The following is a 27,556-nucleotide window of genomic DNA, read 5'->3' as shown; positions in this document are numbered from 1 at the left end:
TGCCCTGTCTGTAAATGCTGACACTGGCACGGGACTCGGCCTCAATTCACCTCTAATAGCCTTTCATCTGCCATTTCCCAGCATGATTTGGGAAACAATGGTGGGAAGGCAGGGGGGTGGGAGGGGGGCGGGGATTTGGCACGAAGACCCATAAACTCATTGCAGAGGAAGGGCTTAAAAATTGCCTCGCCTCGTACCGTTTCAGTCCCATCGACATATTTATGATATCTTAGATGAGGAATGACACAAAATCCCCCTTGCCTTCTGGCACCTGCTCCTTTGAGGACCCCTATCCAGGTGCTCCAGTGTCCGTCTGTCCCACAGAATGCCTGAGTTTTCACTTTTGGCACTGGTAGTCTCCCTCTTGGTAGTGGGGATCGCACTGGGAGCTTAGCATGCATAGGAATTATCCCAGTCAGAATAATGGCTAACAGCACAGTGGGTGTACCTACACCGTATGGTCTGGAAAGGTTCAAGTGGCAGCCCACCACCACCTTCTCAAGGCAATTAGGGATTGGCAGTAAATGCTGGCCTCGCCAGCGAAGCCCGCATCACAAGAATGAATTGAACAAAACTGATCTCAAAAATGGCTTCCTCTGTCCTCTTCAGCACATTAACATAATATCCTCGCATTGAGGTAGACAAGCTTATTAGCTATTCTTGTTTTCATGTTGGAAGTAAATGGATAGTTTACAGCACAACTCTTTGCAACCAAATACCTTCAACACCTTTCTGGTTATGAGACTCTCAGATTTCCCATTGTAAACTTAAACTGCTGCCATTGTTAAGTACCGTTTCCTTGCACCTCCCTCCCTGCAACACAATCTTTGTCTTCCTTTAGTAAAAGAAACGTACTGCGGATTATGGAAATCTGAAATAGCATCATGCCACTGAGGAGACGATTCAGGGATGCCAACCTGGGCAGATTGTTGGTCGCGGTAGAGGCCTGACGGATTACTCTGTTTCACTAGAGTCTCGGAGGGTCAGCCACAGAGCAGCCAATGCCGCCTGGGAGGAAGGGGCAGCAGCCTTCCGCTCGGGGAGCACTTCTAGGAGGACCGGCACCTAGCGCAGTAAGAAGTTCAATGTGCTCCATTAGGCCAGGTAATTTGGCACCGGGCCCAGACTCCGCCCCCCCCTCCAAGAATGTCCCTGGCACCGTTCCGGGTCCCCGCCCACCCATATCCAGGAGTGCCGCCCAAGCTGCCCCACCCTATACTCCCATGCCCTTTCTCTGCATACCCCCCATTCACCCCTTCCCTCCGTCTCCCCATCCTCCTGTACTCCCCATCCCCCTCTGTGACCCTGCAGAAGTTGGCACACAACAGATGGGAGAGGACCCAGACGCGCTGGGCATCAAAGTCCTCACCCCCTACGAGGAATGGGTGCTGGAGGTTGCGTGGTTGGCCATGGGCAGGTCTGTCACCGACATAGAGGCTGGCGTATGCCGCAGAGGTGAGCATCGACCGGCCCCCACCCAGACGATCTGTCGCAAGTGAGTTGTTAATGCAATGCAGACTGAAGCATCCGTCCCACTCACCTGTCTTCCCCCCTCTCAATCTACCCCCATTTCCCCTGCCATCTGACACGCCCAGCCCACGCAGCCCGGCTACAGCGGGGGCCCCTGCTCACCTGACCCCACACCCACCCTCTGGTGCAGAAATGTCCCCGTGTTGGGGCCCAGCCCCTGGGTGTTCGGATGTTGGCCACTGCATCCATGGTGTTGCTTCCTGCAATGTTCAGGCACAGTGTTCACCATCACCGTCCGATTGGGATCTTAAGCAATAACTCCCACATGCAACATGGCACGCCACCCACGGTATCCACTTGGGAGCTGTCACTTAAATACTGCCTGTTGAGTGCTCGCCACACCCATTATCAGCACGTGTTGGTGGGGGGAGGGAGGGGGGGCACGCAGAGAGAGAGAGAGAGGGAGGCATCCAGGACCTCCATGACTGGGAAGCTGGGACATGGGGTTGGAGCCTTCAGCCGTTAAGCCAAATGCCTCCACGGTCAGTGGGAGTTATGGGTGGTCAGTGAGACAGACAGGCAGGGGCTGGGGTTGCCCTCATAACAGGTATAGGCAATCCAGGGGGTGGCATGGCTGATCCGCAGGCGCTGGGACCCCCCCCCCCCCCCCCCCCCCCCCCACCTCCCCAGCCCAAAGAGAGGTAAATCCAGTAAAATCACACACTTGTGCGATGAAGCGAGGAGGTTGGGGCAGTTGGGCCCCCCCCCCCATTGCTCTACCCCCACACCCCCGCCATCCGACACGCCCTCTCCACTCAGTGAGTGTCCTTGCTCTCCCGCCCCACACCCTATGCTCCAGACACCCGCACCTGGACCGGGAGCTGGTCCCCTCCTGGTGCACGCACCCATCTTCTGGTCGCTAAAAAGTTCCCTGTGGTAGGGCCCAGCCCCTGGGTACTCAGAATTTGGCTCCAGCAGAATCCAGGCATCCCGGTCTGATTGGGATGCTAGGCAATAACTCCCACATGCTACATGGCATGTCCACCCACGTGAATCCACTTGGGAGCCGTGAACTGCTCACTTAACTATGATTGCCAATTCCCAGCAATAACAAGAGGCCTCTGCGGCTAGTAGATGGGTGGGGCAGGTGGACTGGGGCTGTGCCCCTGGAATGGCATCACACGGTCCAGGGGTTGGTATGGTGGATCCGCAGGTGCTGAGACACTCAACTCCACCCCCCCCATCCCCAGCCAAGGCCATGGGCGGCCACACCACCACCACCACCAGCCTCCTGTTCGGCTCAGCACCTCCCTGCCCCCCCCCCTCCGCCTCCCCAACCTATCGTGGTCCACCCCGACCGAGGCTGGCCACCCAGGGACTCCCCCACCTCCACTCCGAGCATTGGGGCAGCAACCCCAGTGCCGCTGGGCTCATTGCCTGTGAGCAAAGATGGCTATTCACCTCCTTGGGTCCCAGCAATCTTTCTGCCAGCATCACGTTTTTAAAAAGGAGTACTAATTGGCACCCCCGTGACCCCTTGCTGGGGAGGCCGTTAGACAGAGGATCACTCCCGATAATTATATGGAGATTAGGCTTGAGTGGGGATTATTGTTTTCTCACCGTGCTATGGCGGGATCCTAATTTCGTGTAAGGGGGCAGGCTGGTTCGATCGCAAACAGACTGACACTTGGTGCAGTTCTTGATTTTGGCCTCTCCCGCGATCTAATGGCCTTGTAGATGCTATCAAATCACACCTAACGTTTCGGATCTAAATGATCCTTCCACAGAAGTCTTCCTTAGATCTCCAACAAGCAAACCACCAATCTTAATGCTGGGTAGACGTCTGCACAGGTCACATGACTATCTTAATTTTTATCCTAAATTGAAAGATACAGTTCCAAAAAAAATAATAACCTAATAAACCCGTGCTTTAGACAGTGTTTTAATTGGAAAGTTCCAGTAGGCTCCGTGCCAAAATGTAATGTGATTATCTGTACCCATCCCTTTCCTTCTTGTGGATGAATCAAATCTCTGTAACTTTCTATTCTGTGTGTAGGCTCTAGGGAATTAATGAATAACACAAATTCTGAATATCATTTCAGGTGTAAAATATTTACGTCTTGTTAGAATCACTTCTTGTCTTCCCTCACTCCTTGAAACCTCTCCATTTCACACAGCCTTTGTTTTTTTGCTCGCAAATGCTTCACTTGCTGATTGGTGCTCACCTCTCTGTGTTTGATATGCTCCATAATGAATTTTCACATGGAGATCTATGTGTTAATAAAGTGTGTTGTCTTTTAGCAAGTAGAGCAGTGCAGGTTTTGCCGTGTCGGACACTGGTGGGGGGGTGGGGGGGCTGCCTGTGCCAGGGAAGGGGAGGGGAGAGAGGGGGAAACAGGCTGAGTGGCCGGGATGAACCCCCCACGGGACTGGGCTGAGCCCAGGCGGGGGCCATCCTTACCGTGGCCATTTTGCTAAGCACCCACCTTGGCCCTTGGTTCTGCAGAGCGACACCGGCCGTATAGGAGCCCCCACCCCTCCACCCCCACACTCCACCCTCTACCACCCCCTCTCCCCACCCACCCGGCGGTCCACCCCAGGCAACACACACAATTTTGAAGTGTATTTACTGTAGTTAATGTACCACTTGCCAGTATGTGCATAGCTGCAGTGCATACCCCCGGCGAAGGCATTGTTGGCACTACCTCCTGCTGTTGGACGGGGTTGGAGTCCTCCAACTGCCCCTGCAGGAGCTGGATGCTCGCTGACATCCCCTCATGGAGCCCCTGGCTCTGCGATTACATCACCACTATAGATGGGACTGTCTGTTCCAGTAGCTCGAGATCCGTCTGTAGGGCAGCTAGTTCCTGGGGTCAGCCTGCCCTCTGCCCGTCTGTCCCCTCGGGAATTCCTATCTCCACTGCTGTACCGGAGCAGCTGTGTGGTGTGCACCAGAGAGTGTCCCAGGAGTCTCTTCACTAAAGTGCCCTCCCGAAATGAGAGTCTCTGGGGTGGTGGAGGGTGTTGGAGACAGCTGTGATAGAAAATCACTGTCATCCTCTGACCCGAGCTCCGGGGTCTCCTGGGTCTCGGGCGGAGGGCTGGTGTCCGAGCCGTTCTCGTCGCCAGTGCTCAACTCACGGGGGAGGGTTGGGATGGGGGGGGGGGGAGGGGCCTGGCTGTAGCACCGGCTTCGGGCTGGGGACACCAGAGCCAGTTGGATTCCAGGTTCAGGGGTACAACAGGCCGGACCAATATCATACCGAGTAAAGACTCGCGAATGGACAGTGCGGAAGCACTTTGATCACCTTTGGAGCAGGGAGCACCAGAGGAACCATCTTCCAGCCAAGTCAGCTCGGCACATGGGGGCCTGGGGGTATCGCCCCTTGGTGACCCCGACACAGAGATGTGGTGGATTTGGATTCCGAAATGGAGACCCAGACATCTGAAGTTTCCGACGCCGACTTTACCAAGAACCAGTTGCCAGCGGTTCCCCCCAGATGGTCATTGCAGTAAGGATACATCCCGATCTCGCCCCTCAGCCACAGGAGGTTTAGCTGCGGGCAAAGAGGAGCAGATGGCAGCACGGTGGCGCAGTGGGTAGCACTGCAGCCTCACTGCGCCGAGGTCCCAGGTTCGATCCTGGCTCTGGATCACGTGTGTAGTTTGCACATTCTCCCTGTGTTTGTGTGGGGTTCGCCCCCACAACCCAAAAGATGTGCAGGCTAGATGGATTGGCCATGCTAAATTGCCCCTAAATTGGAAAATGGATACTCTAAATTTATAAACAAAAAAAAGAGAGCAGATGTTCTCCTACATTCTCTCCTTCAGAGGGAATTACTGACTTCGGTGGGGGGGGGGGGGGGTGGCGGCCGGGGGGGGGGGGGGGGGGTGCGGGGGGGGGTGGCGGCCGGGGGGGGGGGGGTGGGGGGGGCGCGGGGGCGCGGGGGGGGGGGGTGAAGGATGACATACCTCCCCAAGACCCACTGGATGACCCTATTAATCTCCCATGTATCTCGTGGGAGCTTGCTATGCACATACTGGCAAGTGCTACATTAACTACAGTAAATACACTTCAAAATGTGTTTCATTTGCTGCAAAGTGCTTTGAGATGTCTAGTGGTTGTGGGAAAGTGCTCTATAAATCCAAGACTCCTACCCCACTCCTTCCCCTTTCCTTCCCTTCCTTGTCAATAGAACAGATGTGTACACAATTACTTTGTATCCAATTTTTGTTTAAAAAAAACAATAAGTTAAGGTCTCTACTAAAATAGCAGAGCAAGGAATTTCAAAGGTGAGTACTTTAATCCCACAGTGTAATTTGGAGTTGATTGAGATTATTTGTGTAATTATTATCACTGTTGACTACTCTGCTGAGCTGCATGCAGCACCTTGCCATGTTTCATCTTTGTTTTCTTTTCAACCTCTGAATCTAGACTAGACCTGGCGTCATTCGTCCAGTTGCCAAGGCTCAGAAACCGGCTACAACCCCAAAGGTGGAAGAGAGCTGCCACAATCCTTTTCAGCATTGTCCTGAAGCAAACCGTGACACTGAAATCAACGAGGTAGGCAGCTGAAACATCGGGGCTGGTGCATGTTGAGCTAAACTATCAGGTATTCCCCTTATTATCCTGAATTACCCTATGAAGATACACAAAGTTGATGGAATTTTATCTGCTTGCTGCTTCTTCTCATTCGTATGTAACTCAGTCCAACTGGGAGCTTTGTAGTGATTTAAAACTAACTGAGGCAGACTGTTTAAAAACATGGATAGCGTTGTTCACTGAACAGTGATAGTATTAAGCTCAATCATTGATAGCAACCATTGAAATATTTTTTATTAATTAATATAATCTCAAAGTTGAGGTAGTTGTATTTGCTGTTTCGCTGGCACTGGCTGTATTTAAAACCCAGCACAAAATAAATGGGCAGCACTGCCTGGAAATGTACTTAAATTTGGTTCCAAGTATACAATGCAATACCATGGCGATTGGTGATGAAATCATACAATTGAAGCATTCATTTCATCCACTGCTATAATCAAAAGCTAGAATGTATAACATTAGCGTCCCAGTACTGCTGTTTCCAGAGTGCAAAATTACTCTGATAGCCTTCATGCCATTTGAACAGCAGCCACTTGGACGGAGATTCAGACACTTTGGGGAAAGCAGAGTGAAAAATCAATGGTGCTGTGTTTATGTCTTAAAGATAATGAACTGGGGCAGCATGGTGGCGCAGTGGTTAGCACTGCTGCCTCACGTCGCCGAGGTCCCAGGTTCGATCCCGGCCCCGCGTCACTGTCTGTGTGGAGTTTGCACATTCTCCCCGTGTTTGCGCGGGTTTCGCCCCCACAACCCAAAGATGTGCAGGGTAGGTGGATTGGCCACGCTAAATTGCCCCTTAATTGGAAAAAATTAATTGGATACCCTAAATTTATTTTAAAAAATAATGAACTGAAAACAAAACCTGTAATTTAAAGATTGTTTTGCTCTATTTGTCCTTCACCCACAATTTTCAATTTTTCAATAATCTTTATTATTGTCACGAGTAGGCTTACATTAACACTGCAATGAAGTTACTGTGAAAATCCCCACGTCGCCACATTCCGGCGCCTGTTCGGGTACACAGAGGGAGAGTTCACAATGTCCAATTCACTTAATAACACGTCTTTCGGGACTTGTGGGAGGAAACCGGAGCACCCGGAGGAAACCCATGCAGACACGGGGAGAACGTGCAGACTCCGCACAGACAGTGACCCAAGCCTGAAATTGAACCTGGACCCTGGCGCTGTGAAGCAACAGTGCTAGCCACTGGCTTCCTCAAATTATCTGTTGAAAAGTTATCTTATTAGAGAGTTGAGGTAATGCAGGGGAGGTGAGTCACTGAGCAAAAATGGTGTTTTCCAAACTCCAGCTCTGATGTTAAATGTGGTTGCCGATATTCCTTTGCCTCTTGGTACTAAGGGTATGCTGTGGAGAAACAGTTTCTCAGTCGAGCTTCATTTTAGCTCAGAATAATTTCCTGCAAATTTTAATGGTGTGAGTTTTGGTCTCTCACAGTTGTTGCTGTGTAGCAGTCAGGCAGCACGGTAGCATAGTGGTTAGCACAATTGCTTCACAGCTCCAGGGTCCCAGGTTCGATTCCTGGCTTGGGTCACTGTCTGTGCGGAGTCTGCACGTTCTCCCTGTGTCTGCGTGGGTTTCCTCCGGGTGCTCCGGTTTCCTCCCACAGTCCAAAGATGTGCAGGTTAGATGGGTTGGCCATGCTAAATTGCCCTCAGTGCTCAAAATTACTTAGTGTTGGGTGGGGTTACTGGGTTATGGTGTGGGCTTGGGTAGGGTGCTCTTTCCAAGAGCTGGTGCAGACTCGATGGGCCGAATGGCCTCCTTCTGCACTGTAAATTCTATGATTCTCTGATTGCTCTACTTGCTCTCACATAATGGGTCTCCAATTTTATTTATTGCCACTGATGTGTGTTCTGCACAATTGTGTTTTATAGAGTGAAAATCCAATTGACAGTTTCCATGAGAAATTTGACCTGAGTTTTAAAAACGAGAAATCCTTTTGTATACTTGTACTGAATTTTTCTTTTTGCTAAAATTTATCTCGAGTTTTTTTAAAAATGCACCTCCAAAATGTTATTGAGTGCGGGAGTTCATTCAGTGTTGCTCCATCTGTTTTATTATCTGCTCTTCTTCAACAGTGCCTGTTCCCATTATCCACCATCCTTACTTCTGTCTCATATCCCAGTCTGTGCCACGAAACGTACCAGACCCTGCTGTGCTCTCAGGACATGCCCCAGTCAATTCCACTGTCTCTCTCACCTGTCACTTGTCTAACCTCTGGATCACATATTCGTTTTTCTCCCATTGCCCCATGTAACTACTACATGACCTCTAACCTCTCTCGCAGTCTCCACTCCCTGTACATTAAGGTGAGAAGCTGGTCTGTAAGCTTTGATATGTTTTTTTTCTGCCTGACTGTAATTGTTGCACTCAACAGAGTTTATGTTTTGCACGGATATTATTAAGGTTAAGAAATAACATGCATTTTTTTAAAAATCCACTGGATGTAGACATCATTTCTGGCAAGGCTGGCATTTATTGCCCAATCCAAATTGCCCTAAAGAAAGTGGCAGTGAGTTGTTGTCGTGAATAAAACTTTTGGGTCATTTCAAAAGGCAACTAAGAGTCAAACTCGTTGCTTTGTAGGTCTGGAGCCAGACTAGGGTAAGGTTTGCTTCACTAAAGGACATTAGTGGACCAGTTTGGTTTTTACAACCATTCAGCAGTTTCAAGATTATCATTGCTAAACCTAGACTTTTAATTACAGAATTATGTAACTAATTAAATTTCCCATTTGAAGGATTTAAATTTACACCTCTCTCGGTCATTCGCCCATTACAGGTCCAGTGACATAACCGTTTTGCCACTGTACTCTCGCTAATTTCTTACTTGTAATTCAATGGATTTGACTTCTTTTTACTTTGAAGTTGTTTCAACCCTTGCCAAAGATACATAATTGGATATGGTGTTGACTATTTCATTTTGTAACAGTGTGTATTCAAGTTATGGGTTTGAGGTTCTGAGGACGAGAGGTGGCACTTGAAAAGCAAGATGAATTATAATTATCTTAAGTCTGTTTGGCTTTCCGATCTCTAGATTTTTACCAGTAGAATTTTCCCACTGAATGTATATTTAAAATTAAATTTTTAAAACGAAAACACCATGGGGACGATTCCCCCAAATGGAGCCTAAGTGTTCGCGCCATCGTGAACGCTCAGTAATCGGGGAAGGAACCACACCACAAGATTCCACTGTTTTAAAACAAAAATAAATCAGAAGTTAAGCAATCAGTTATACACTATAGCTGATACAAATTTCAGTGTAAATCCAGATTTACATCACATCACTCCGCTCCGCTCTCCCCAATCCCAAGAATTCACTTATACATTTCACAAATCTTGGAGATTCATTCACTTCTTCTCTGGGATTAATCAAGGTATACCAAAGCTCTCTGAAATTATCTTCAGTGTTCCACCTATGCTCCAAGGTACAAGATATCACGGGGCTCCTTCCGGTAGCTTTTTGTTAAGTAACCCTCCAACTTTGCTTAAAACCTGATGATCCTGGATTCTACAGCGGGAGCACTGTGACTTCAACGCAATGCCTTCAAACATCAGAAAACATTCTATTGGTTTCCAATAGACCCCTGCAGTGGTTGCAAACTGCAACTACTCTGATTATTTCTAGATCCACAACTGCGACAAAGTTAACTACCTTTCATTGAGGATTATTGTAGATTTATTCCTTTAGCTTCCAGATCGTCCATTCCTTTTCTCCCTTAAAAACTGTCTTAAACTGAGTACCAGCTCGCATCCATAGGCCACATCATGGGCAAGACATCGAACATTTAGTCTCCTTCAGGCCTAGATCTCTTGACACAGTGTCACAATGGTTAGCCATGTTGCCTCACAGCACCAAGGACCTGGGTTCAATTCCGGCCTTGGGTGATTTTCTGTGTGGAGTTTGCACTTTCTCCCTGTGTCTGCGTGGGTTTCGTCCGGATAATCTGGTTTCCTCCCACAGTCCAAAGATGTGCAGGTTAGGTTGGCTTATGGGGATAGGGCAGGGGAGTGGGCCTAAGTGGGGTGCAAGCTCGATGGGTTGAATAGTTTCCTTCTGCATTGTAGGGAGTCTGTGGTTCTATGGATTTCCAAGGAGTCACAAGCTGCATTAGACCCAAAGGTGACACACTCTTTTAGGTGCTTTTCAAACATCAACCAGTCTCACTTGCTGGCTATGCACTAACTAAATTCACAGAGGTAAACTCTCATTACGTTTCACCCATCTCCATGGCAATCTGGCACACAAGCCTGTTTCCAGGTAAAAATTCAAATTCACTACTTTTAATTTTAAAACTTTCCTTAATTCTTAATTAACTTGCAGCTTTTACAGGTACAGCTGCAGATGTCATGTCTTCAGTTCTTTTAACTAACTTAGCCCACCTGCCATTTTATGACTCTCACTATTTTAGTCTGACCAGATCCAGTATACACAAGTTACACTTTGAATTATAATTATCTTAAGTCTGTTTGGCTTTCCGATCTCTAGATTTTTACCAGTAGATTTTTCCCACTGAATGTATATTTAAAATTAAATTTTTAAAACGAAAACACCATGGGGACGATTCCCCCAAATGGAGCCTAAGTGTTCGCGCCACCGTGAACGCCGTCGCGTTTCACAACGGCGCGAAACGGGCCCGGGGACGACCGATTCTGTCTCCCACAGGGGGCCAGAACGGCGCTGGAGCAGTTCATGCCGCTCCAGCCTCCCTTCCCGGCGCCAAATGGGCGCCGCGCCAACACACGCATGCGCAGTTGTGCCGCGCCAACCTGCGCATGCGTGGGGAACTTCTTTAGCGTGCCGGCCCCGATTCAACATGGCGTCGGTGTTCAGGGGCCGGCCGCGCCAGAAAGTCGGCCCGGGAGGGGGGAGATTGTGAAGATTAATACAGCCAATTTTCTGTGCAAGTTTCCCAGTAACCAATGTGAAATTGGGATGCTGCGCATTCAACCTGCTGGCCTCTGAATCCAATTATTCAACCTTGGAACTGTGCTGGGACACACACCTCATAAAACCTATTGTTACGAATCAGAAAAGCCCCGCCATCTCTGGGTAGTAATATTGATTTTTCAACTTTCTTCCTCTTCAGCGGGTCAAGATGCTGAACTCCCTACCTGATGGTATTGCAGGAGTATCTTCATCACTGGAACTGTAGCGGTTTAAGAAGAAGTTGACCCCACAACTGCTCAAGTCACCTAGGGTTGGGGAATAAATGTAGGCCCTTCCGAATGATTTTTTAAAAAATTAAGTTTATTATGGCCTGCCTAATGAATAGAATAAAATAGACGTTACACTGTTAGTGTAATTTAGGCGATTTACTTGCTAGGCCGCACATGACCTGGTGACACGACAATAAATCTCCTGAGATTCTCGGCACTTAGAGATGGCTGCCCTGGTCGACATCCGGATACACGTTAGGCTCATTTAAATATGTCTGCGCCGTATTCTCTTGGGGCCAGGGAACTAACAGCCTACCCAGCAAGGCCTGGACTTAGCGCTGTTTAGTACTGGTCCACACAAATGTGTGGGGATTCTCCCAAGCCTTGGCATACCCCTGGGTGGTCGGGGACAGGGCAAGGTGGCTCCCTGGTGGTCTCTCTGGCACCCGGGCACCTTGACACTTCCAGCCAGGCACAGCCACTTTGACACTGCCGGGGTGCCCAGGTAGCACTGCCAGGCTGGCAGGGGTCCTGCCTGGATGCCAGGGTGGAAATGCCAAGGGTCTGGGCCTGAGGAGGGTGGCCATACCCATGAAAGGGGGGATGAAAGGGGTATGAAGGGTAGAGGGGCGGGGGGGTAAAGGGTGGGTATGAAGGGACCTAATAAAGATTGGAGGATGAAGGGTGGTGGTTCTGAAAGGGAGGTGGGGAGGCTTGAAAAGGGAAGGGCCCTCAGCGACTCCATAGCGGGGTATTCTCACTAGGAGCTGGTCCTATCGCCGTGTTCAGCCCACCAAGTGTTGAAAACATTTCTAAGTGTGGCGTTGACCAGGCAGAAACTCCCCAAGACCCAAAATGTGGTTGAATAGTGGTGTAGATCTCACCCAAAAAGCCAGTGAAAACACCCGTCAAACTCGCCCAAAATGACTCTTCGAAATGTTTTGGTTGAATCACGCCAATGAGATACATTTTTTCACCTGTTTCCCATATGATTGTTAACCATGAATACTGCCAATGAATATTTCCCATGATGTCAATCTTTGAATATCTGTTCATGGGTTGTGGGCCTGCATTTATTGCCCATCCCTCATTGTCATTGAGAAGGTGGCGGTGCGCCAGCAGCTTGAATTGTTGTTTTGATAAAGTCTCTGCTTTGTGTCTTTTAAAAAATGAAGTGTAATGATATGCAGACACGTAACCAATGGGTCATCAGAACAGGACACAACCAATGGGTAATCAGGACACCCTGAGGTGGCATCACCACAAGAGGGCACCACACGACCACTATAAAAAGGACAAGGCACACAGGCCCTGCCTCTTCCACCAGCAGAAACCTAGAGAGCAAGACGTGCGTTGGTAGCAACACCGTCACACTATAGCACGTGGTCTAGAACAAGCTCATATAGTTAGTAGAGTATACTGTGTTACTAGAGTCAGATTAGTAGAGTGTAGAACTCATTTAGGAGCTTTGTTAATCACTCAATAAATACGTTCAACTTGCCTCAAGCTCTGGAGTATCCTTCAGCAACGCTTACACCAAGTAGCGGCTGATGTTACTGATAACAACACATGGTACAGGAGTGGCTACTCAATCTACCTAGTTCAACTCAGTAAGGTCAGAGACAAACTCAGACAATCAGTTACCGAATTAAGGCACGATAGACAAGATACGGGCTCCTCATCAACGCAGGACCATCGGTAATCTTAGTGCTAACTGGCATTCATTGAAACAAAAATTCCAACTATATGTAGAAGCATCTGACTTGAATGGCACGACCGATGCTCGGAAGATAGCTCTCCTACTGACCACTGCGGGGGACCATGCGATAGAGATCTTCAACTCATTTCCATACACAGAAGGGCAGGACAAAACGAAATACCAAACTATCCTGGAAAAATTCGACAGCCACTGCGAGGTTGACACGAACAAAATATTTGAGCGCTACAGCTTTAAACAAAGGATGCAAGGTAAGGATGAATCCTTCAATAGTTATCTCACTAATCTTAGATTGCTAGCACAATCCTGCAACTTCGGTGACATAAGTGACTCCATGATCAGAGACCAAATCATTTTTGGAATCCACTCTGATCCTTTGTGAGAGCATTTGCTAAAAGTCAAACACATGGCCTTAAAGATCGCTATTGAAACGTGCACTATAAATTAACTTTCAAAAAATCGCTACTCACAATACAAAAATGCTGAGAGTGGAAAACAAACCTCCCATGAGGTGGAGAGTGTTCAGGCCATCTCCCTGATGCAGCGCCTCCACATCTCCGACGGCAGCCATTTTGCGCGCTCCTCTCGGGGCCCAGTGCATGCGCAGTACGACCGGGAATACAAATCGGCCGAGAACCTCACCTCGCATGCGCGACGGCGCACGGAACGTAATCCCAACGTCATGACGTGTGCAAACTGTGGAACCGCCCACTTTAGAAAAAAATGCCCTGCAAAAGGCAAACAATGTCTCCAATGTGGGAAACTCAACCACTACGCAACCCTGTGCAAATCTGCACCACAATTCAGGAGTCAGCGACCACAGTTCAAACAGAACCACATCAGAAGTGTGCAACACCAAACGCAAGACTCTGACCAAGGTAGTGCAACCGATCCAGACGATAACTACCTGGATAAAACATACCGAGTAGGCATCATCACGAAGTGCGAATACGCCACACCGGACACATCGCAAGTCCAATCAATCCTTGCCGTTGATTCCGAGGATGAATCGAACGCAGTGATGGCTGTCAACCGATGCCCCATCCAGTTCAAACTGGACACAGGTGCCTCCGCCAAACTGATCTCGCAGTTGGACTTCGCGAAAATCAAGAAGGCTCCCAAAATCCTTCCAGCTGCTTGCCAACCCCAGGACTACAATGGCAATGCAATTACGACACTGGGGTCCTGCCACCTGACAGTGTCCAACCGACACATAGAGACAAGCCTGAGATTAGAGATTGCCCAACCAGACTGCTAGGTGCACACGCCTGCAAGCAACTGAACCACATCCAAAGAATCTACACCATGACGCCGTCTCATCAGGATCTTCAGGCCAGCATCGACGACGTACTGACCCAATACGCACCACAAAGAGGCCCTGCTCCACTGAGGGAGCGACTGAAAGCAAAGCTCACAAGCCTAGAAAAGAAAGGCATCACCTCTAAGGTCACTGAACCAACCGACTGGGACAGCTCGATGGTGGGCGTCAAGAAGCCTTTGAGGGACCTACGAATCTGCATCGACTCTAAGGATCTAAACAAAAACATTATACATTACCCCAAAAAGGGAAGAAATCACGAGCGAAATGGCACATGCGCGCTTCTTCACATAACTGGATGCACCCCAAGGATTCTGGCAAATTCAACTCGAAGAATCCAGCATAAAGCTCTGCAATTTCAACACGCCTTTTGGCAGATTCTGCTACAACCGAATGCCATTTGGCATCATTTCGGCATCAGAATTATTCCACCGCATCATGGAACAGATGATGGAGGGAATATACAGGGTTCGTGTATACGTTGACGATGTCATAATCTGGTCTTCAACTCCGGAGGAACATGTGTCACAACTAAAGAGAGTATTCCGACACATACATGAGCGTGGTCTCAAGCTAAACAAATCCAGTGCTGCTTTGGAACGTCCACGCTGAAGTTCCTGGGTGATCAGATATCGAAACACGGTGTAAGCTCGGACACGGACAAAATAAAAGCCATTGAGGCAATGAAAGTCCCCGAGGATAGGAAAGCAGTGCTGCGCTTCCTTGGAGTGGTAAACTTCCCAGGCAAATTCATCCCGAATCTGGCCACACACACAACGTCCCTAAGAAAACTGATCAAGAAATCAACCGTCTTCGAGTGGAAGACAGAACACCAGACAGAGTGGTTAGAGCTGAAGGCCAAACTCACCACTGCACCCGTCCTTGCATTCTTTGACCCAGATCGAGAAACTAAGATCTCGACTGATGTGAGTCAGGATGGCATTGGAGCGGTACTGTGACAGAAAAACGACACATCATCATGGGCCCCAGTAGCATACGCATCACGGGCAATGACACCGACGGAGACCAGGTACACGCAGATGAAAAGGAGTGTTTAGGTCTTCTCACCGACATCCTCAAATTCCATGACTACGTCTACGGCCTGCCGACATTTACCGTTGAGACGGATCACAGACCTCTGGTCCACATTATTCAAAAGGACTTGAACGACATGGCGCCCCGATTGCAGAGAATTCTGCTCAAACTCCAGAGGTACGATTTCAATCTGGTGGACACACCTGACAAGGAGCTCATCATTCCAGATGCATTGTCCCGCTCCGTCACCTCACCGAGTGAGCCACTGGAGATCATCCAGCACATTGAATCGCAGGTACAAATGTGCGCAAGCAACCTCCCTGCAACAGTTGAAAAACCCATTCTCTTCAGAGAAGAGACGGCCAAAGACCCCTGCTGTAGCGAGTCATCCACAACCTCAACAATGGGTGGCCGAAAGGGCAATGCCCTCAATTCTACAATGTCAAAGACGACCTAACGCCGATCAACGGAATCCTGTCAAAGATGGACAGAATAGTGATCCCGCTGTGTCTCCGGCACATGGTACTGCAGCAGATTCACGAGGGACACCTGGGCATAGAAAAATGTAGATACAGGACCCGACAAGCCGTCTACTGGCCCGGCATCAACCAGGACATCACGGACATGGTCCTGGACTGCGAGACCTGTCAGAAGTTCCAACCAGCACAGGGCAAGGAGACGCTCCAACAACACGACCTGGAAACCTCTCCATGGTCCAAGGTCGGCATTGACTTATTCATCGCGAATAGTCGTGAATATATCCTACTCATTGATTACTTCTCAAACTATCCTGAGGTGCTGAAGCTGTCCGACCTCACCTCAAAGACCGTCAGCAAAGCGTGCAAAGAGACATTCTCGCGGCATGGCATCCCGAATACTGTCATGAGCGGCAATGGCCCGTGTTTCCACAGTCGAGAATGGACCACGTTTGCTATAAGCTACAACTTCAAACACATTACCTCCAGTCCGCACTACCCGCAATCCAACAGCAAAGTCGAAAAGGGGGTGCACATCGTCAAGCAACTTATCCACAAAGCCTCGGACTCCGCCTCCGACATACACCTTGCACTGCTAGCGTACCGGGCGACTCCCTTATCAACTGGCATGTCACCAGCTCAACTGCTGATGAACAGGGACCTGAGGACAACACTTGCAGCCCTACACCTGCCCAACCCAGATCACCTACCGGTACTACAAAAGATGCAACAGCTTCGTGACAGTCAGAAACAGAATTACGACACACATGCCACCGATCTGGACGCGCTATCCGCAGCAGACACTGTCAGGATCAAGACATCTGATGATGGGTGGTCTGCCGTGTTGCTAACTTTTGGTTGGCTCTTAATTTGGTTCTGTTTAATCACATTTGCTCAAGAGTCGCCAGGTATCTTTCGACACCGCCACAAGGTTCAGAACCGAATACTGACCAATGACTCGATACACCAGTTAGTAAGTTCAAAAGCAATGCTCATTTATTTACACACAGTCAAATCTACTCATGCATAAACTCTACAAACTAAACTATCACTATTACTAAAGCTTATACTTAGCTTCGGGTGCCCACTCAGTCAGAGGAACAATGGCCGTTGCTCGGTTCTGAGGCTGCTGGGTTGAGCTGTTTACAGGGTAGCAACTAGGAGCGTCTATCTCATAGCGTGCATTGACTTGGGACTTACTTGGCCTGGTGCAGCTGCTAGGCAGGTCTCTCTCTTTGGTGAGAGCCAAAGCCAAAGAAGGGCGTTTCTCCCTTGGGGGATACCTTTTATACTAAAAAGGGCTTTGTGTGCTTTTGGGCGGGCCTTGAACTTGGCCTCAACTAATTGGATCTTTCCCAATCATCTGTATCGATTTTCCTCCAATAGAGGGGTGGTTCCCTGATCGCTGGGCGTGTCCTGGTGACTGTCAGTCTGCTTTGTCCTAGCTTCTTCTGGCGCCGGGGAGTCTGCATTAACAGGGGTGTAGTCGTAACGTGGTGTGCTGTGGCTGTCGTCATCTTGATCGCTATCACTGTTGCTGTCGCTGCTGGTTGAAGGAAGGGAGAGGCGGAGTCATACCTCTGGGGGCGGAGTTTAGGTCGTGTCTGAGGGCGGGCTGGAGTGGTTGGGGGAGGGTAAGAATACGTCATCTATGGGCGGGGCGTGATCGTCTTCTGCTGCGAGCAGGATGTGGTGTGTGTGGTTATTCTGTGAGCCATAAGCCTTGAGCTGGTTTATATGAAACCACGCAGACTTACCATTGGGGCTTACCATTGGGATAGGTTATTTTGTATACTGAGGGGCTGACCTTGTCCGAAATGGAGTACGGTCCGGAAAATTTGGGGGCAAGGAATGAACTGGGTTGTACAGGGAAAGCATAACTTGTTGCCCTACTGTAAACTCAGTGGCGTGTAATGTTTTGTCGAAACAAGCCTTGCTGTTTCTTCCTGGTTCCAAGTCTCACTGCTGCGGCGAGTTAGGCTGCCTTTATGTTCTGTACTAGTTGTGTAACCGCGTTTTCAAGTGTGAGGGCTATAACTGCGGGGCTGGCCAAATCCAGTCCTAATAAATACTCAGTGCCTTTCATGGGGCGTCCGATCATGAGGGTGTGGGGGGTGTATCCTGTGGATGTAGATACCGTGTTTCTTAAAAACATCAAAGCAAATGGGAGAACTGAATCCCAGGTGCTATTATTTTGCTGTACCATTTTCCTGAGGGTGGCTTTCAATGTCCGATTCATTCGTTCTACAATACCACTTGACTGGGGGTGGTATGCGATATGGAACTTTTGTCTAATGCTGAAAATCGTGAGGACGTTTTTCATTACACGTCCGGTGAAATGGGAGCCTTGGTCAGACTCTATACTGCGTGGGAGGCCCCATCTTGTAAAGATGTGGTGTGTTAATATTTTAGCCGTTGTCTTGGCCGTATTAGTTTGTGATGGAAATGCTGCCACCCATTTTGTGAAGGTGTTTATGACCACAAACACATACTTTTAACCATTTCTGCATGGGGGTAGGGGTCCTATATAATCTACCTGGAGATTTGTCCAGGGTCCATTAACGGGGCGGGTATGACTAAGTTGAGCCTTTTTAGCATATCTGTCCGGATTGTTCTGGGCACAGATCAAGCAATTCTCTACGTCGGGTGTGATATCGATTTTTACATCAGGCCACCAACAAAGCGGTCTGAGGTGGGCTCAATTCCTTGGTGTTCATGATTGTCATGGAACTGACAAATGATCTGGTTCATGTCCTGGCTGGGAACTTTAAAATCACACCGTCGTGTGTGGTGTTGCGTTTTTAAACTTGTTGTATGGGGCTGGGAAGGTTCCCTTTTAAACTTCCCTGAGTTTCTCGTCCTCTTTCTGGGCCTTCGCTAAATCCTGAATGTTGGTCTGAGGACTGAACTGCGTGTACTGGGGTGCTTTTGGGGGGGGGTTCCAAAAATAACCATGCCTGGAGCCTGCCTTCGCTAGGGCATCTGCTTTAACTTTACCAGGGGGGGAAGAATGGTGATGAATGCGAACTTTAATTATTCCGTATTTCCTACCCTTCGCTGTCTCCAAGATATGGCGGAGTAATGGGGCTGAGGGTAGGGGTTTACCGTCAGCGGAAACAAATCATCTTGTTTCCCAGAGTGGTAGGAACTCTGTCAAACTATTACAGACATATAAGCTGTCTCAGTAGATGTCTGCTGGGGTCGGGAACGAGTCTGGGTGGTCTACAATATATGCAATTGCTGCCAGCTCTGCTGCCTGCGAGCCTAAGTGTCCTGGCAACTTCAAGGAAATTTCATCTAGGGCGCGTCCCTGCGCGTCCTCTACATATATACCGCAACCGGTGATTCTCTTTCCGTTTAACACTGCAGATGAGCCATCCACATATATCTTCAGGGGTGCGCACGTGTCTGTGGGCTGGGGTGTACTACCTGTTTTCCCTGGGGGGTGTTTTGGGAATAAATGGACCTGTGTTCTGTTTAGTGGTGATGATCTCACATTCATGAGGGATGCCTGCATATTGCAAATTTTCGGCAAGGAAGGTGTGGGTCTTGGTTCTTTTTGCTGTAATGTCCGTCCCTGTAAAAGAAGGGTCCAACGGGCTGCGCGGATTTGGCTGACTGTGCCATCCTTAAGTCGGCCGTCTAACAATAGCTGTGCCGGTGTGTGTTCTGTGAGGATGGTGATGGGGTTGAGTCCTATAATGTAGGCAAAGTACTGTACTGCCCAAAAAACTGCGAGCAGGTGCCTTTCACAGGCAGAAAATCATTGCTTTACGGGGTCGAACACACATGAGGCGTATGCTACGGGTCGTAAGTGGTCATGGCTTTCCTGGAGGAGCACGGCCGAAAGGGTTCGGTCGGTGCTTGCTACCTCAATAGCGTACGGGGAGTGTGGATCTCTGACCTGTAGTGCGGGGCTGTGCTGAGTGCTCTTTTTAAAGCATCCACGGCATTCCCAAGGTGCCTGCTTCTTGAGAAGCTCGGAAAGGGGCGCTGCTTTAGTGGCAAAACCGTCAATATGGTTTCGGCAGTAACGAACCAGTCCTAAAAATGACCGGAGGGCTGAGACCTTGTGGGGAAGGGGCAATTTGACGATCGAGTCAATTCTCTTGTGCTCGATCTCGCGTTTACCATGAGTGATCACTGTTCCCAAGTGAATCACTTTTTCTTTCAGAATCTGGGCCTTCTTGGGGTTGACTTTACAACCAATTTCTTTTAGGACTGCTAGGAGCTCGGCGAGAAGCGAAATGTGCTCTCCCTTTGTGTCTGTCTGTAGTAACAAGTCATCTACATACTGGACCAAACAATTGGGGCAGGAAAATTTTGCTAAACCATTTGCCAGCTGTCGGTGGAAAATGGAGGGGGAGTTGTGGAAGCCTTGTGGAAGGCACGTCCACGTGTACTGTTGCCCTTGGAATGTAAAGGCGAATTTGTACTGGCACGCTTTAGCCAATGGAATGGACCAGAAGCCATTACTAATGTCCAAAACCAAAAAATGTTTTGACTGGAGTCCCTGTTTGAGCATGGCCTCGGGACTCGTGGCTACGGTGGGGACTGCTGCTGGGGTTACTTTGTTCAGTTCCCAGTAATCAATGGTCAGTCGCCATGATCCATCCGGTTTCCTGACTGGCCAAATCGGTGCGTTGTTTGTGGAGGCTACTGATCTGAGTACGCCTTGATCCAACAAACTCTCTATTACATTGGAGATTTTCCCTCTGCTTCCGGGGGAAATCCGTACTGCTTTTGGGGTTTAGGGTCGGGACCTGTAACATTCACAAAGCCAGCCAAATTGCCACAGTCGTGCTTGTGCTGTGCAAATGCTGCTTTATGTTCCTGCAGGACTGCCCTAACCTGTTTGTCTGCACTAATGGCTTGAGGGTCGAACCAGAAGTCTCCTACTGAGCTAATCCTATTTACGTATTCTCCGACTGTGAGCGTGGCGGGGGCTCGTGCTGCCTTTGCCATTTTCCAAAATCACTTGTTAACTGGATCGAAAGAAAGGTTATGGGAGCTCATGAAATCTATCCCAAGGATATGTTCTGCTGTCTGGGGTAGATCAACGAAAACTACGGGGTGCCTGGTTGCGATGTTCCCTATCGGTATTGCTATAGGGGCTGTGATGTGTCCCTGTTGTAAATGGCCTGTAAAGCTGCTGAGTGTGATGGTGTCTCGAGACACCGTGGAGGAATTGAGTGTGGTGCGGGACCCTCCTGTGTCCCAAAGAAATTCTACGGGTTGTCCCCGGACTTTGCCTGCTATTACCGGTCTACCAGACTTGTCCCAAAGGGTGTCGCAGGCCCAAGTTGGGGAGCCCGAACACCATCAGTAGGTGCCGTTCATGTCTGCATTCTCTGAACGGGCACTAATGCTATGGATCGGCTTAGCCCTATTCTTGTTTAGGGTGCCTATCTGTTGGTTTCTCTGCTGCTTCTGGGGCGCGTTGCACTCTCGTGCAAAGTGTCCTAGCTGTCCAAAATTATAACATTCTTGAGGTTTTGGCTGGGGTTGGCGGTTCCTGCCCTCATTTACCCATGCGGGGTTCTGGTGTGCTTTAACTGGGTTCATTTCTCCCTGCTCTTCATCGGGTGTTATAAATGCGGTTTTGCCTGCAATTGATTGCTCCCAAGTGCGGGACAATCTCTTCAAAACCCATTTTTCATTGTTGGCCTCATCTGAGGGGTCATAATTTGCGCAAGCTTTTCGTCCTGCTTTTGTGGCGTGGGAGACTAGAATTCGGGTCCATTTGGCCATATTATCTGGGGACAAATGGGCACGGGCTAACTATCCAAAAACTGCGGTAAAGTGAATCCACAAACGTCCAGCAAACGCTGTGGGGTGCTCTGTCTTCTTTTGCCTACACTTATTTAGGCCTTCTACAGGGTCTCCTCTGTTAAAGCCGATCCCATCAAGGACCGCTGTATGCGTCTCTTGGAGTGTGCCTCCTCCTACATTCCGTGAGTCAGGAAGGGCTGCTACGATTGAAGGGTCGAGGCTTAAAACTGTGAGCTTCATTTGCTCCTTTTCGTCCAGGCCCTACATGGTTGCCTGTTGTTTGACTTTTGCGAAAAATTGGTGGGGCTCTGAAGTGGGAAGGAACAGTGTAATTTTTCCACACGCGTACCGTAATTGGGTCACGGTTAATGGGGTTGTGTAAAGGAAATCTGCTTCTCCTTCTCCTGCTGCCCTGCGGTGTGCGGTTACAGGATTCATGGGGATGTGTGTCTGCCTGTTCGGTTGGGGGTTGGGGCGCTTTCCTTTTCTGGGGTTTTTCCTGCGTACATGTCCCATGTACGTATCTATGGGCAGTCTCGTTCAATTCCTGCCAATCGCTGCCATTTTCTTGATCTAATTGGGGTCCGAATGTACTCTTAAATTCATTTTGCACGGACAGCAGAGATTGCAATTCTGCAATTTGCTTCCGGCGTTTTGCGTGGTCTATGGAGCTCTGCCTTTGTTCCATCATGGAAGTATGGAGTGCTTGTAGGGCTGCTTTTAAATCATTGCACTGTTTCTGCAATTTCTCAACTTGCTGTTCTGTTTCTTGTCTTACCAAGACTGCATGTTGCGTGTCCTGGTAAGCCTTATCGTATTGCGTCTGAAAACTGTTCAAATGTGCGAGACAAGACTGATGTGCCCCCTTGGCATCATCCACCTCTCTGTCCCTTGCTGCTAACTGCTCTTTTAAATCTCGATTCTCTTTCTCTACCTCGCTCACGCCTACCTCACTACTTCTGTGTCTCTCCTCTATCTCTCTACGGAGCGTCCTAGCGACCTCCTCTGTGCCTCGCAATTGTGCCAAACAGGACACGATTGCCATCGGCTTGCGATCTTTCCCCAAGCTCTTCTTGTGGATCTCTGACAGGTTCTCCCACCAAGTATGTCCTATACTCCCGGGTCCTGTTTCCTCATTATTGCAGAATTCACTCCAAAGAGGCCATCCTTTCCCTTTGAGATATTTTCTGATCTCATCTTCCCAAATGGGACACTGTCCTACTCGACTGCTGGTCGCTGCAACCTCAAATTCCTGGGGGTTCATAAGGCGTTCCATTGCCTTCATTGCAATTTTCTCTATCAAGGTTCTCTACTGAATTTGGAATAGGGGGTGATAAAGTGGTGATGTAAACACGGGTATGGCTTACGCTAATTTCCGGCCTACAAAACTCCCGACAGTTTTACGCAACAAAATCTCTCAGATTTACCTTATATCCCTGTTAGTATGCATGCATTAACACACTTCCGAATCTCAGAGGCTTGATCAGTACTGTTTTGATGCTTGGGTTTTCCTTTTCCCAATTGGATTCTCAATTCAAATTTTGGGTTCTCTTGGAGTGGTTAGGCCACTTCTAAGTCGAGTCCCGTCAGATGTGGCCAGTAAATGTTGCTAACTTGTGGTTGGCTCTTAATTTGGCTCTGCTTAATCACGTTTGCTCAAGAGTCGCCACGTATCTTTCGACACCGCCACAAGGTTCAGAACCGAATACTGATCAATGACTCAATGCACCAGTTAGTAAGTTCAAAAGCAATGCTCATTTATTTACACACCGTCAAATCTACTCATGCATAAACTCTACAAACTAAACTACCACTATTACTAAAGCCTATACTTAGCTACGGGTGCCCACTCATTTAAAAAGCAATTCGTAGACAATGGCCGTTGCTCAGTTCTGAGGCTGCTGGGTTGAGCTGTTTACAATGTAGCAACTAGGAGCGTCTATCTCGTAGCGTGCATTGGCTTGGGACTTACTTGGTCTGGTGCAGCTGCTAGACAGGTCTTTCTCTTCGGTGAGAGCCAAAGCCAAAGGAGGGCGGTTCTCCCTTGGGGGATACCTTTTATACTAAAAAAGGGCTTTGCGCGCTTTTGGGCGGGCCTTGAACTTGGCCTCAACTAATTGAGTCTTTCCCAATCATCAGTATCGATTTTCCTCCAATAGAGGGGTGGTTCCCTGATCGCTGGGCGTTTCCTGGTGACTGTCAATCTGCTTTGTCTTAGCTTCGTCTGGCGCCTGGGAGTCTGCCTCAACATTGTGTATCTAAATGTTTCCCTTTTGTCCCCGGATATGGCTCATTAGTATGTAGATTGTTTGGTGGTTTCTGTCCTGTCTGAGAGCTTAAGGTTCTAATCAACAGACAGAGTTTGCACCTGCTTGTTTCTTAGCATTGTCCAATTTTCCTTGTATTCTTTGCAAGTGTCCATTTTGTAATCGGGACGTGGCCATCCCAGATGGCTACAGCCCCAGCTGTCATCATTCGGCAGGCCGCGCCCAGTTCCTATGTGATAAAAACGGCTGATGGCACCATCATTCAATGAAATCGAAGGGCACTTCGGAAAATCATACGCCCACAACCAATTCCCCCTCCACTTCCATCTGTTGAAGCGCCACCTCAAGACACCACAAACCAAGGATCCACCAGTCGTGACTTCCACACACCTATCAAGACACCGGCATCCCCTCCGCCACCTCTCCGGAGGTCATCAAGGATAAGACGGAGACCCCAGAGACTGGACTTATGAACATTTGCCTTCTTATGTCCAGTGTATATCCAAGTCATGCATATCAGGTTGTTTTCTTTAATACTGTCAACCCTAGCTACCATTACTTCATTAGACAGGCATATATAAATAAAAAAGGGGGGAGATGTAATGATATGCAGACACGTGACCAATGGGTCATCAGAACAGGACACAACCAATGGGTAATCAGGACACCCAGAGGTAGCATCACCACAAGAGGGCACCACACGACCACTATAATAAGGACAAGGCTCACAGGCCCTGCCTCTTCCACCGGCAGAAACCTAGAGAACAAAACGTGTGTGGTTAGCAGCACCGTCACAGCTTAGCATGTGGTCTAGAGCAAGCTAATATAGTTAGTAGAGTATACTGTGTTACTAGAGTCAGATTAGTAGAGTGTAGAACTCATTTAGGAGCTTTGTTAATCGCTCAATAAATACGTTCAACTTGCCTCAAGGTCTGGAGTATCCTTCAGCAATGCCTACACCAAGTAGCGGCTTGCCTTCAACAATCAAAACTGTGCTGTCCCTTTGTCATCCTATCACAATCGAATTAACGCTACAGAATTGTAGAATGCTAAAGCATTGTTCCATTTTTCTATTTTTAAAAAGCTGTTCCTTTTTGCCTTTTGGAAATATTGTAAATAAATAAAAACATTTGCCTTATGTAACAAGTAAATATGCTTCAGCTGTACACCAGCAAGTGTCACACACAAGCCAACAGGACGGAAAGGGCGAAAGCTAGGGAAATTCTCTCAATTTGGCTTCAAATGTGGAAGTAGAAAGCTGAGATTGCAGGAAATTGGGAAGCAAAACTGATAATGCTGGAAAGGTACAAGCTAGTCAGCACTTTAAAAGTAAAAGATGGAATAATATCATGGGTTCAATTATGGTAAAGTATCCAGCTCAAAGCACAAAGTCAGCTCTCTCCCACAAACGCTGATCCATCTGAACACTTGCATCAGTTTTGATTTTGGACATAAAAGAGATCACATGCAGCGCTCAGCCATGAGTTTTCTCCAGTGTCAATAAGCTGTTTGCTGCAAATTAAATTCTCGCTTCACAGTGCAGGTTCAGGAAAGCTCGCACAATGATAACAGCTTTGCCACTTCAGTATTATTTTCCCTCCAAGTAGCTGTGCGATTAGTTGTGAAGTTTATCGACAAGTACAGTTCTCACACTGTGGAATTGAAAAACCATCTTTATCCTAATTGCCCGGTTATTGATAAGAGTATTGACTTCTGATCGAGGATGAAAAAAATCCTATAAAATATTAAAGGAATTCTGCGTTACTGTGCGGAAGACAAAAGTGCGTGAAGCTATGCCTTTATCCAAAACCTGGTTACAGATAACCTCCAGAAGTGGATCGTTGCTCATAGCCTGTTTTTTCCTTTGTTTTCTTTAATGCTTTTCCTCCTTCCCCCACAGTGATTGTTTTTTAAAATAAATTTGGTGTACCCAATTAAATTTTTCCAATTAAGCAGCAATTTAGCGTGGCCAATCCACCTACCCTGCACATCTTTGGGTTGTGGGGGCGAAACCCACGCAAACACGGGGAGAATGTGCAAACTCCACACAGACAGTGGTCCAGAGCCGGGATCGAACCTGGGACCTTGGTGCCGTGAGGCAGCAATGCTAACCACTGTGCCACCATGCTGCCCTCCCCACAGTGATTGTTAACTCACCAAATTCTGACATTCTTCCTTCCTTTGACAGTATACTGATTTTTAAAAGGCAAATTATGGCAACATTCGGGTCACTTAATTCGTCAGACAAGAATCCAACTGTTACTAATTACAACAAAACAAAATGGCGAATCTTTCAGTGCTTGAAATCTACTTTTGTAAACTGAGGAGTCGGCAATCTGATCTAAAAGTCTGTAACTGCTGACGATCAAGAAATGCAGCCGGGAGTGAGTAAAAAGAATACTGTGAGGTCAGCTTAAAAGACAAGTTTTACCTGGTAAATTGATTCATTTTGAGTTTTATTTTGTTCCCGTTTTCTCTTCCTTTTATTTGTACTGTCCTCGGGATGATGCTGCGTTACGATTCTGCAGCAAGAGCTTATCACCTGAATGAACAAAGTGGTCATTCTTCGCATGTGACCTTAAACATTGCATGTTGGCAGCTCATTCACTGGTACAAAGGGTCAATGGAAGGGAGTAGCTGGGATTTCACACCAAACCCCAGGCGCACTCTCATTTAGTCTCACTGTATTTTCTAGCCAGGGCTACTAAATGGGAGCCGTGGCTATTATTGACCGCTCTCACTTACCACCTTAGTACTTTCAAGTGGGGGGAGGGGGAAGGAAAGAGAAATGTAGTCATAGCCGGGGATAGTATAGTTCGGGAAGTAGACACTGTTCTCCATAGCCAGGATCGAGATCCCGACGGCTGTGGTATCTGTCCAGTGCCAGGGTTCGGAACATCTGCTCCGTGCTGGAGAGGAATTTGCAGTGGGAAGGGGAGGATCCCATTGTCGTGGCTCGTGTTATGACATAGATAGAACAAGGTAAAACGAGTTTGAGGAGTTAGGCACTAAATTAAACTACAGACCCTGGGCAGCACAGTAGCACAGTGGGCAGCACGGTAGCACAGTGGGTAGCACGGTAGCACAGTGGGTAGCACTGTTGTTTCACAGCTCCAGGGTCCCAGGTTCGATTCCCGGCTTGGGTCACTGTCTGTGCGGAGTCTGCACGTCCTCCCCGTGTCTGCGTGGGTTTCCTCCGGGTGCTCCAGTTTCCTCCCACAAGTCCCGAAAGACGTGCTTGTTAGGTAATTTGGACATTCTAAATTCTCCCACTCTGTACCCGAACAGGTGCCGGAATGTGGCGACGATAGGCTTTTCACAGTAACTTCATTGCAGTGTTAATGTCAACCTACTTGTGACAATAAAGATTATTATTTTATCATTATAGGTTATAATCTCTGGATTACTACCTGAGCCACGTGCAAATTGGTATAGGGTACAGAAAATGAGAGAGTTCAAGGCTGAGATAGACAGATATTTAATCAGTAAGGGAATCAAGGGTTATGGGGATAAGGCCGGAAAGTGGACTTGAGGATTAGATCAGATCCATCATGATATTATTGAATGGCATAGCAGATTCTATGGGCCGAGTGGCCTAATTCTGCTCCTACATCTTAAGGTCTTATAGATGATGAGGCTAACTGGACCACACCGGGCATTAGCTGAGTACCAAAAATCAGTAAGGTCGACACGTATCTTGAGTTTGCGATGTTTTGAC

The 27,556-nt window shown here is 48.3% G+C and overlaps 1 protein-coding gene across 8 annotated transcripts in view; it reads left to right on the top strand.

Moving 5' to 3' along the window:
• Nucleotides 1–27,556, top strand: part of mlip (muscular LMNA-interacting protein) — a 354,543-nt gene that overhangs the window by 278,677 nt on the left and 48,310 nt on the right. For 6 of the 8 annotated variants that reach the window (XM_072498569.1, XM_072498570.1, XM_072498568.1 and 3 more), the window contains 2 exons: nt 5,906–6,034; nt 8,173–8,403. In XM_072498569.1, coding sequence (XP_072354670.1) covers nt 5,906–6,034; nt 8,173–8,403 — 360 coding nt within the window. The remainder of the gene's footprint in view (nt 1–5,905; nt 6,035–8,172; nt 8,404–27,556) is intronic. The other 2 variants (XM_072498573.1, XM_072498571.1) reach the window with 1 other exon arrangement.

The sequence above is a fragment of the Scyliorhinus torazame genome, chromosome 4 (assembly GCF_047496885.1).
Source record: "Scyliorhinus torazame isolate Kashiwa2021f chromosome 4, sScyTor2.1, whole genome shotgun sequence".
In the NCBI taxonomy this organism is placed as follows: Eukaryota; Metazoa; Chordata; class Chondrichthyes; order Carcharhiniformes; family Scyliorhinidae; genus Scyliorhinus; species Scyliorhinus torazame.
The sequence above is the reverse complement of the archived record's forward strand: the minus strand, read 5'-3'. Positions and strand labels throughout refer to the sequence as shown.